The 12108-nt window shown below is 46.8% G+C and overlaps 2 protein-coding genes across 2 annotated transcripts in view; both read right to left on the minus strand.

The window, feature by feature from the left end:
* Positions 1-12108, minus strand: part of LYSMD4 (LysM domain containing 4) — a 234995-nt gene that overhangs the window by 186508 nt on the left and 36379 nt on the right. The window lies entirely within an intron of this gene.
* The window catches only part of ADAMTS17 (ADAM metallopeptidase with thrombospondin type 1 motif 17), a 278659-nt gene that overhangs the window by 120323 nt on the left and 146228 nt on the right, over positions 1-12108 (minus strand). Inside the window, exon 10 of the mRNA XM_069465782.1 lies at positions 10633-10783. Coding sequence (XP_069321883.1) covers positions 10633-10783 — 151 coding nt within the window. The remainder of the gene's footprint in view (positions 1-10632; positions 10784-12108) is intronic.

Raw genomic sequence — 12108 nt, forward strand, 5'->3', positions numbered from 1 at the left:
GTCACTCCTTCCATGTTCCCGAGGGCTGCAGAGACCATCACCTGGCTGAGGCTGGGGTTGCTGCCGGGTGAGGTCAGGGCCCAGGCACCGGACACTCAGCTGTCAGGGGGGACGAGAATGCAAGATAACACACAACTTGCGTGGTCTAGAGACCTCTCTGACAAGGCAGTCTGCTGTAAACTTTCAAACACTTCTGGAAAATTAGGGCCATAGGCTGCCAAAGTCCAACAGCTTTGGAGAGAGGCTGCAGATGCCGGGCAGGAAGCTGAGACTGAGACAGGCAGGACAGCTTTCAGCCTGGCGTCCAAGTCCACGTACTACTGTACAGCCCCGTCTGTCTGACAGGGGCAGGGCCGGCTCTGGGACTGGCCAGCCACCCATTCTGGCCAGGGCCACCAGCATTAAAGGGACAGGTTTCATTTAAGTCATTAAGTTTCCAAACCAAGCTGAGTGTGGGAACCTCCAGAGAAGCTGCATAAAAAGACAGATGCCTGAAACCCACCCCGCTGAAGATTTTAAGACAGAAAATCTGGAGTGGGGCACAGAAACTTCTAACAGTTTCTGGAGGATTCTAGCTACCCACCAGGTTAGAAACCACCCACATGAGAGAAAAGATCTCTGTGGTCCCAAGGTGGACTTTTGACACTCTGAGCTTCCTGGGTATAACAGGGATTTCTCGCTCCAGCCAGACGCCCACGGGAATCTTTGCAGGACTGGGGAGAGGACAGAAGGAGATGTGCCAGCCTGGGGACCAGGAGTTTGCTGAAGGAGAGACAGTGGAAGCTGGAGAGGAATTCCCCGGGGAGACAGGCTCCGGAGTGCCAGGAGGAAAGGCGAGGGGAGTGCAGGAAAGAGGGACCAGCCAAGGACATCGTCAGCTACTAACTCTCCACCTCTCCCACCAGCTCCAGGCCACAAGCTGACGGAGAAACAACACTAGCTAACGTATACCGAGGGCCTGCTACATGCTAAGCACTCAATTCAGCTGTTACTTCACTGTCGTGACGACCTTATGACCTGTAAGTAGAATTTATGTCCCCATTTTGCAGATTAGAAGACTGAGGCACACAGGCCCTATGTAACTTGTTCGAGAGGTAGAGGCAGGATGGCCCCTGGCACCCTGACTGAGAACCCAGCTCCTTCACCACTGTGTGACACAGCCAGCACCTCCCTGCTGTGCCAAAAGGTGGTGACAGTTAAACGCAAAAGAGCAAAGGGAGGAATGCTAGGTAGAGAAGAGAACAAAGACTCTCTAGTGCCTACGGCTACTCTTAGACACTCGTCTTCCTGAAACAACTGGCTTACAGCTTCTGTGCTCAATGATGTTCTTAAAAAAAAAAAAATGGCATGATGTGCACACTTCAGTCCCTTGAGAATGCCATGCCACACAGGCACACCCGTGCTCATGGCAACTAATAGGGCTGGCATACGCCCCTGCCAGGCACTACCGTGTGGCAGCCAGGCACGGGCTCTGGAGCAACGATGGCAGGAGGTGTTGCTGGGAAGCAGGTAGGGTGCAGGGGTGGGTGGCCACTGATAGCATCTTTCAGCTGAGACTCCCCAGACCCAGAGTGGCGGTGGAGGGCAGAGGCATGCCCCTGCATGTGACAAAGGGCTGGGGACTTCCTGAGGCAGTGACCATTCTCAGTGCATCGCCCTGTCTCCCTCGCTGGCTCTGTCCCCAGCAGCAATGCCACACTCTTCCTTTCAGTGGACAATGCCCACCTGGCAGAATATCGGAACTGAAATAGCTCGAAAGTCGTGTTAAATAATGACTTTGCTTTGCAGTGACTTTGCCGACGGGGACAGGAGGAACTTGTAATCATAAAAAAGACTGATTGGGCTAATTGCATAAAGTTCATTTCCCCTTTCTAATAAATATTTACCATCCAGTGTTTATAGCTTTTACGTTTGGACTTTCTTGAAATGCTTTATTGAACTAAAAACATCACATTACCATTGGCTAAAAGAGGAGACAGCTGTATTTGCCAATAACTTCTACAACAAATGCCAGCTATTGATGCCAATATACATTTTTTTTTTTTGTAGCTCATATTTCCATAGACAGCTTTGAGCCTTACAATATGGGCATTCTGCAGACAGACATGAAAGATTTGATGGTGATGGCGTGGGGGCCTCCAGAACCCTAAACATTAAAATAGACTGTTTTTTAATTTTTGTTGGTTCTCTGGTATGTACATGTTTGAGAAAACAACAAGCTAGTTAATAGCTGAAGCCTGCGCTGCTCCCAAAGCAGTCGTAGCAATGTTTCTCCAAAGTTATTTACCCTACACCTTTGAGTGAGGAAATGGGTTTTAATTTTGATTGGGCTTAAAATAGCTACGAGGGCCGGAAGAACCACCTATAGGGAAGTCCAGTCAGAAGGAAGGTTTGCACTTGAAACTACACCACGCATCTGGCCTTTCCGTGCTCCAAGGCACCTGGGGGAGGCTTATGAATCCCTTTCACAGAGTACATTTGTCAATGCATAATTATAAAATTCACATGGTCACCAAGAAAACAATTCAATTGAAAATAAGTTTTCAAAATACAAAAACAACTCTACATGTGTAACATGGTCATGTACATGCTTCTCTGTCAGCACGCTGCACAACAAGATCTGGCCCCGGGTCTAGTAACCACTGTAACTGGGAAGTAGTGGGAATCTAAATGATATTCTGAGACATCAGCCACAAGAGTTATGTGGCGTGAAAATACCTGTGATTCCTAATTTCAGTGACCAGTTGTGGGCGTGGCTAAGACTACCGTGGTTTATTGCTAACATTCGCCACTGAAGGAAATTCTAGCCTCGATTAGAAGTTGGAGAAAAATAAAAGCGTAATCTCCTTCCTATCCTGGTTCACAATTCTCTAAAATCTATCCGAGGAACAATAACAAAGGTGTGTTGACGAGAAACCCGATCTCCTGAGACAAGCAAGGCCGTGACCTCTTCCAGGCATAGTCTGGGCTTATCTGTAGGCAGATAAGCTTCTGTTCCTCAGAAGAGGCAGCAGCAAAATGAAAACTGCCCACCTCTAGCATGATGGCTGGTATTTTTCCCAAAATATTATCTATCCAGTTTTTCTTCTTCTTGTTTTTACGCTCTGTATTCCAGAAAACTAAACAGAAAATGTTCAATTCTTTAGCACTGGTGTGTCTTACGGTTTTATTCCCTTGGCAGGGTCCAACCTCTATTATGTATCATTTTCTTTTCTGTAATGCGCTTAGCGTTCCAGAAAATTTTAAGACAAGAGATTCACAGACAGATAGACATGCACACACTCCAAAACAGTTGCCTCATTCATGTTTAGGTGCTTTTCCAAAGCTGCCACTCAGGGCTTTGCACAGGGACAGGAGTAGCGAGGGGCTTGACGATTCTAATCAACACAGTCTTTGGGAAAGCCCAGGGCTCAGGAATACAGACAGTGAGCTCAATTCCCATGCACGGATGTGGTTCTTAAGAGAAGAGATTCCTCTAGATTTTTGGAAGTTGTAATTCCTTTACAATATTCATTCCCCTAAAACTCCTGGCCAGGAGTATTTTTCTTTCTTTTTTATGGCATCTAGCTAGGTTTTTTTTTTTTTTTTTTCTATTAAAGGGGGCCAAAAGTTGATTTGAAGAGTATCACTGAGAATTTGCATTGCAGTTCTCTCTGAAATAACAGGAGATGTCTTGAGATGTCATGATGTCATTGATGGGATTACTCATGTGCAGACTGGACAATTGCTGCTGTCCACCTGAGACACAGGACAGTCATGGGGCCTCAGAAGACCCACACCTCAATGGAGCACGTCAAGAACCCTAACGTAATGGGGATTGCATCCGTTTCTCAGCAGAATGGAGGATGACTAATGTGCCTTTATGATTCACCCACATAATCTACTTCTAATGTGCTTAACCAAAGAGATAAATAATATATGATGACATTTTATTTCCTTTGCTGGCTTATAGCTATACTCTTTGTTGTTATTTATTGGTTGTTTTACAGCTGATATTCTACATTTTTAACTCATCACAGGCTGACTTTATGTTTTATTATTACATCTTATACACAGCATAAAAATCTTACGATAGTATACAGTTATGCATCATTTAATGACAGAAATACTTTCTGAGAAAGGTGCTGTTAGGTGATTTCATTGCTTCATGAACATCATGGACTGTACTTACACAAGCCTAGATGGTTTGGCCTACTACACACTTAGGCTATATGGCAGTGGTCCCCAGTCTTTTTGGCACCAAGGACCTCTTATTAAGGAGTCTCCTTTGCATACATCAGGCCCACCCAGATAATCCAGGAAAATCTCCCCATCTCAAAATACTAAACCACACCTGCAAAGTCCTTGTCACCATAAAATAACATTCACAGGTTCTGGGGAATAGGTTATAAAGATCTACTACAACTACATTCATATTATTCTGTAGAAAACACTTATATAAATAATCAAAACATTTAAGTATAGTAAGATATATTATATATTTAACCCATGCAGTTACTGCTTACCCTTTTTTAATATCCTTAGATTTTTAGAGACAGAGTCTCTAAAATAAATGAAATTAAAACCAAAAAACAATATAAAAGATCAATGAAACGAAAACTTGCTTTCTTGAGAATATAAACAGAATTGACACACCTTCGGCCAGACTGAGAAAAAAGGAGAGAAAACTCAAATAAAATCAGAGATGGAAAAGGAGACATTACACCTGATACTGCAGAAATCCAAAGGATCTTTAGAGACTACTATGAGCAACTATAGACCAAGAAATCGGAAAACGTAGAAGTGGATAAATTCCTTGACATATGCAACCTACCAAGATTAAAGCAGGAAAAAATCCAAAACTTGAATAATCCAATAACAAGTAAGGAGATAGAAATAGTAATAAAAAGTTTCCCATCGAAGAAAAGCCCAAGACCAGATAGCTTCACTGCTGAATTGCAAGCATCCAAAGAAGAACTAATACCAATCCCTTCCACTTAAACTATTCCAAAAAATGGAGGAGGGAATGCTCCCAAACTCACTCTATGAGGCCTGAATCACCCTGATACCAAAACCAGACAAAGACGCAATAGAAAAAGAAAACTATAGGCCACTATCTCTGATGAACAGAGATGTAAATCCTCGACAAAATACTAGCAATTTGAATCCAGCAACACATTAGAAAGATTATTCATCGTGACCTAGTAGGTTTCATCCCAGGGACGAAGGATGGTCCATTATTTCTTCAAATAATGTTTATATCCTCTGCCCTCCCTCCCATCTCCTTCAGAGGGTCAATCACCTATTTATTAGGCCACCTGAAGTCCCGCAGATCACTGATAATGTGTGGTTTTTTTCCCCTCTGTGTTTCATTTTGGATAGTTTTGATTGCTTCATTTTCAAGTTTACCAATCTTCTTATCTACAATGTTTAATTTGCCATCAATCCCATCCAGGGTATATTTCATCTAAGACATTATAGTTTTTCTTCCTAGAAATTCCCTTTGGATCTTTTTTAATATCTTCCATGTCTCTACTGAACATGTTCAATCTTCTGCTACCTTCTTGAACCTGGCGTATGGTCATCATTACTGTTTTAATATCCTTGACATAGGTAATTCTATCACCAGTATCATTTCTACTTTGATTTTAATTGATTTTCTCAAATTATGGGTATATTTTCCTATTTCTTTGCATGCCTGGTAGTCTTTTATTTGATGCTAGACATTGTGATTTTATTTTATCGAGCACTGAATAATTTTGTACTTCTACAGATATATCTGAGCTTTGTTCTAGGACTTGGTTAAATTCCTTGGAAACTGTTTTCTCCTTTTAGATATTGCCTTTGAGCTTTATTAGGTGGAACCAGGTCAGCATTTAGTGTGGGGCTAATTTTTCCAAGCAACTGAAGCAAAACCCTCCGCGTGCCCTACCTGATGCCTCTGTGAGCTCCAGAGAAGGTTCCCTCTCACCCTTTCAGATGGTTCTATTCCTGGCCTTGGGTAGCTTTTTCACACGTGTGTTGACCACTAGGCTGAATATTTATGGAGGATTCTGCAGATTTCTGAGTGTTTCCTTTGCACAGCTCTTTCTTCTGTGGTCCTCTGCCTCGTGAACTGTAGTCGTCTCAGCTTCCCTGTGGACCCAGCTCCATTTCTGCAACTGAGGACAACTGCTGCTCCTGCAGTTCTCCCTCCCTGTGCTGCAGCCTGGAGACTGCCCAGGCAGTGGGCCAGGGGGACCACGGGGCTCACCTCATTGTTTCACATTTCCCAAGGATCACAGGCCTTCATTGCTTGATGTCCAACATCCTGAAAATCACGGTTTCATACATTTTATGTTTCTTTTTTTTTTTTTTTTAATTATTTCAGATGGGAGAGTAAATCCATTCCCTTCTATTTCATCTTGGCCGAAAGCAAAAGTTGGAATAAGAAATTTAAAAGCAACTTAGGGACCACTGTCATTTCATTACATGGTATTAATTCAGTCCTCAATGGCATGAAAGAGTAATAATGGCTACAAAGATCAATCATGGCATTGGATTAAAAGACCTTTCCGATTGGTTCTGAGTGTCTCTGGCGACATGAGCAGTACAGGTTTCAGATGATGCTTAATTTTCCATAGCTCCCAGGAGTTCAGTCTGGAGAAATGCTGATTCTGGAGCTACACAGATAAACTAGTTCTGCCCCCCAACAGACAAAAATCAGTGTTATCCAGAAAGGTGACAATAACACGGATACCAGCTCACCTTATTGGGCACTGACTGTATGACACACTCATTTCTCTGCACTTCACATGTATTAACTCACCAGAGGCCTGAGATTTTACACATAAGTACCCTGCGGCACAGAGGAGAGGTGATCGCTGGGAACCAGCCTGCAGTCACTCCCAAATGCAGTCCCAGTGCAGTGACTGCACTGCCTTGAATGGCTTCTTGTCCTGGGCAGAAGCCCCAGGAATGGTTTATACGGACCCCTCTAAGACATTTGACAAAGTCTTACATGTTATGTTGGTGAAACAGACAGAGAAATGCGAAATCAGGCTGAGAGAGTAATACATTATACCAGGAATCCTCTACAGGTTTCTTTCTCAGCTCTGAGCTTGTCCACAGGTTGCTTAGCAGTTGAGCAAAGCTACGTAAGGAAGACTTAACAAATTTGCTATTAATATCAGGGTCATGGCCGGCTCCCAGCACGCACATACTCACTGAGCACCTCCTGTGTGCTAGGCACTGCTCATAGTGTTTCACCGAGGGGAACACTGGTGAGCAAAAGCGAAGACTGCTGCCCTTGAAGGGTTTATAATCTAGAAGAGGGAGATTATCAAAGCAATAATCATGATAAACAAGTAAACTGTGGCAGATTAAAAGATGGTTAAGTGTCTGAAAGCAGGGTTTTCCCTTAGCAGATCAGGAGACACGGGTGCTGCAAGGGTGGGCAGGGGAGGGTGCCGATTCTAATCTTAAGTAGGTAGGGTGGTCAGGGTAGGCCTCGTGGAGGAGGTTACATTTAAAAACAAAGCTCAAAAAAGATGAGGGAATGAATCATACGTATAACTGGAAGAAGAGCGGTGGGGCAGAGGAAACAGCCAGCATGAAGCAGGGTGTGTCCCTGGTGGGGTCCGGGAAGAGCAGACGGCCAGTGCAGCTGGAACACGGTAAGTGAAGGCAAGTGTGGAACGGGATGAGGCCCAGGAGCGGGGGGACACACACCCACACCTACAGGGAACAGGTAAGAAATGACAACAGCACACACATGCTCTCTCGCTATCCTGAACATCAACCGAAACACAGACCTATAAAAGCTCAGAAGGAGCAGACAGATGACACAGCAAGCCCTGGAGTCCAGAAGTGTAGCCTTGTCTTCGTCTGGATTCGATTCAGATACATGTGCCACGTCCAGGGCAGCATGCTCCAAGTCACAGGAAGGCACCTGGCCTTCAGCCTCTTCTTCCCCAGTAGTGCACAAGAACTTTAGTGTGACATTTCCTCCAGCGGGAACAGTCACTGCCGTCCCACTGTCAGATTCCTCTAAAGGAAGCATCGCCAGCCTTGCAAGCAGGACACTCACCACTGACCAGCTGGGACAGGTGGCTGTGAAGGGGACCGTCCCTACTTCACTCCCCTAAGTAATCGCTCCTGCTAGCTATTGGGGAGGAAAATGCCATTTTATTTTGTATTTTATTACTGGTGAAACTCTCAAGGCAAAAGCAAGTAGGAAAGCATAGTTTGCAGTTCCTGGTGAGCTGTATGAATAGATGTTCAGCTTCATTGTAACACAGAAATGGGAAGATCTCACTTTAACCATATTCAGATTTTGAGCTTCTAGGGAGAAAGGAGCTACAAAGCTGAGCTAATCACTACTGTTGGCCTCTAATTGTCCTCTTCAAATGAAAAGATGCTAATGAAGAAAAATAAGATGCTATGTCCCCTTCTTCCCCTTTGGGGTCTGTCTCTGAGGGGCAGCGGCCTTCCTTTCCTCCGAGAGGCACCTGAGCCTGCTTTCCAGAATGCCCCTTTCTGCCTGGCCCTGGCCCCGGTCCATTAGCCCATTTCTCTTAGCTTCTGTTTTCTCATCGGTTCAAATGGGGTTAAAAAGCCCCTGCCTCGAGGGTTGCAGTCAGGGTTTTGCGTGACAGTGCAAGAGAAGAGTCTGGCTGGGGAGATCGTGGGGCCCCCTCACCTGAGTCTGCCCCGCTCTGTCCCTCCTCACCCAACCGGGGTGCAATTGCCTGGCTCCTGGAAGGGAATTGGCCCCAGTTTTCAGGGAGCAGGGTTCTCTGTCCACCACCCCACTTAATCCTATCCCTGCAGGGCCAGCTCAGCCTGGCCTGCCACATCTCACCAGCCCACAGTGGGCGGAGTGGCCTCTCTGTGCCCCTTGACTCAGCTGGGCACTTTCTTCTTCTCCATGTGGGAGGCCCAGGGCCCTTCTGCTCTTCCTGAATGCTCAGCGTCCTCCCTGGGCAGCCCATCCACATGATCTCGTGCTGCCTGCATGCCACCAAAGGATGCCCTGAAACCAGCTCTCCCTTGACGTATGTGTGCATCAGTTCATTTTAGGGACTGAAAGCTGGGGACAAGCAAATAGATGCCCCTTGCAGGCACCATGTATGGGAACAAGAGCCTTAGCAGTCATGCCATGCAGGGGCTGATGGGAGCGTTGGGCACCATGACAGGCTGCAGGGACGATAAATCCCGGGCTCACCACATCTCCCTCAACCCACTGCTGGGGGCAGGAGGTACAAGGCATCTAGTGGGGGACTGAAGTGGGGGGCAGCTTCCCACTGGTCCCCTGGAAAGGACCCTTGCTGGTACACTCCCCAGAAGAATGGCAGAGGAGTAACAGACCACACTGTGAGTTAATGCCCTTCAGGGAAAGAGCTAGCAGGAGCACCATCCTGATTTTGAGGCGCTGCCCTTTTCTGCGCCCAAATCATGGCAAGCAATGCCCACCTGCAGGAGCTGCCCCAGTTTCCTAAGCCAACTCATGCTTAGATAGGAAGCACTCAAGAGGCAGCAGCTCATCTCCAGAAGGCCCGGCTAACTGGCATGCCAGGGCCTCATTCTGGAGGCAGATGCTCGTGTACCCGTGTGCCTTGGTGTTGGTCCCATCCTGAGTTCTTGCTCCATGCATCCTCCCTGGCACCAGACACACTCTTGAGTGCCAGTGCTGGCACAACCCTCCCTCAGGCCGACTCCCCTGGGGTAGCTCCTGAGTCCCACACATCCCTAGCCGGTTCCCCCACTCTGTCTGCATCCTGCCCAGGACGGTGTGGGCTCTGCCTCTCTAGCCAAGTCCCACCACATAGTACCAGCTGGACCGCAGCTGCTCTGGCCTTCCCTGGGGTCCGGGCCTCCCTGTCTGCTACACAGATGGCCACGGACAGGGAGACTGCCATGCCCCCGGCCCCAGCATGCCTCTCTTGGCACCCTCACCCTAGAACCTGGCAAGCTGCTATTTGCAGCACCATGAAAAGGTGTGCACTTCAGGTGTGAAGAGGCTTGAGTTCAAATCCTTTTTTTACTACCTACTAACAAAGCCATTCTGAATGATCACTTAGCTTGATTTGGTGCCATCATCTGTCAACTAGGATGGAATCTAGGGAGAAGTGGTAAGGACTAATTGGGACTATGTGTGGGAAGCTTTAGGACCAAATCCATGGCCACTGTTAAATAAATGGTGACCGTTTAATGGGGTTATTATCACTATTAACATACAATCAATTTATTACTTGTTAAATATTTTCAATCTGATACTCTCCAACCTTTAACAATCTTTAGCTCTCTTCCTGATCTGTGCAGGGTTGGAAGTCAGGTGACATTTTATCACTTCCAAGTACGAGTTAATTGCTTTTCTCTAGTGTCCGAAGGTTTTCATGCTAGTAACCCTAAAATACCGCCTGCAAAACTGCCTGTGTATGGCTGTGTGTACGCACGTGGGCTCCCTGGGAGGCACACATACAAAGGCCTGTGAGGGTGTGTTTATGCATGTCTGTGTACGTGAATGTGTGTGTGCATACACGTATGTACGGGTACATGTGCGCGTGTGCATGGGCTGAGTGTGAATACCCACGTCTCCAGCAGAAGCCAGGCCGGCTGAGGGCGGGCGGGGCCCACGCTCTGTCCCGAGCCAGCCCTCTGGTGGCTGCGTACCTCCATGTTCCTGCAGAAGGTGGCGTTGGTGCCGAACAGGATCTGGCACTGCTCGTTGGCGCTGTAGTGCATGCCCGGCAGCTTGTGCGGCAGGCGCACCGTGTGCTGGCTCCTGGGGTCCGTGACCAGCAGGCAGGTGCTGACTTTTGACCTGGAACAGCCAAGAGACAGGTTGACTTGCAAATATACTGCCCAGGTTTTTGTTTTTTCATCACCAAGAAAGATGTCCCTCCAAATTATTTATGGGAAAGGACTCAGGCACTGGACACACGGATTCTGCTCCTTTTCCACATGGTCGGGTGTGGATCTTTGCCCTGAAGGTGATGAGCACCTGGCGACCGGAGGGGCCTGGGAATGACACCTGGAAGACTCATGGACTTTTTCTTGGGGAGTCTGAAAGCTTTCTTTGATGAAAAACCTTTTGAAACAGATTGCTATGACATTTTCTCAGAATACAGCTTTCAGCAACAGTTATTAGGAATAAAGGACAAGTTAGGATGGTTTTATTTTAAATGAAATCAAAGTGCTCATTCCAACCGCACAGATTCTGAGTGCTTGTTGGACCTCAGCAGACTCACTGGATCTGGTGTCTCACCTGGCTGCCCCCGCTGCTACCACTGCAAGCTGAGCAGTGACACCTCTGCCAGGGACCCCAGAATTTCAGCCAGGATGGGAACGTTCATTTACAACAAGAGGTATATCTCCAAAACACTGAACTGGGGACTGTGAGGATAGGGCTCTGTTAGGAGGTTATCTACCTAAATGCTTTTATTTTTCAATACCTAAAACAAGGCAGACGGCTGTAAAAAGAAAACCCAGCCATTTGCCAACATTTTTGAGGGGAAGAGTTGCATGCATGCAAGTACACGCAGCTGACGCTGGCCCGCCTTTCCTGGGTTCAGACACACACTACCTGTCACCAGCGGGACCTGCACAGTGTATGTGAGCAAATGAAAATGCTTCGTCTTGCTGTGGTGACCCTCCTGGGTAAAGTGAAATGATGGCAGGGGGCCTACAATAATTCATTAGGATTCAGTGATAGCAAATCCTCAGTGGGAGGTACACTGTATTAAAAGAAATGAGTTCATTTTTAACCCACTGAAATGATTTCCCCATTAATAGGAAACTCAGGGAAGAAGACCTAGAATGATGCCTTTCCCACTTCACCCCAAATTCACTGGGCACTCGAATGTGTTATTGGACTGCAAAGCTCAGGTGCAGGTGAGACTCGGCAGCTCGCTGCCGTCTCCACAAGGTGGACGTAGCGTCACCACTAAGGAGTGATCAGGGTCTGTACATCAACTCTGCACAACTCTGAGGTCTTGATCTGCATCATCCCTGGTACAGACTCTGTTTGACAAAGCTATGCGACCAGATGGCCAATTCTGACACAGAAACCTGAGACTGGAATGGTGCAGATGCCTCGTGGGAAGAAGGCAGCAGTGAGACAGACACACTCCTTCCCCACCTCCCTGG

Source organism: Eulemur rufifrons, chromosome 3, assembly GCF_041146395.1.
Source record: "Eulemur rufifrons isolate Redbay chromosome 3, OSU_ERuf_1, whole genome shotgun sequence".
Classification (NCBI taxonomy): Eukaryota; Metazoa; Chordata; class Mammalia; order Primates; family Lemuridae; genus Eulemur; species Eulemur rufifrons.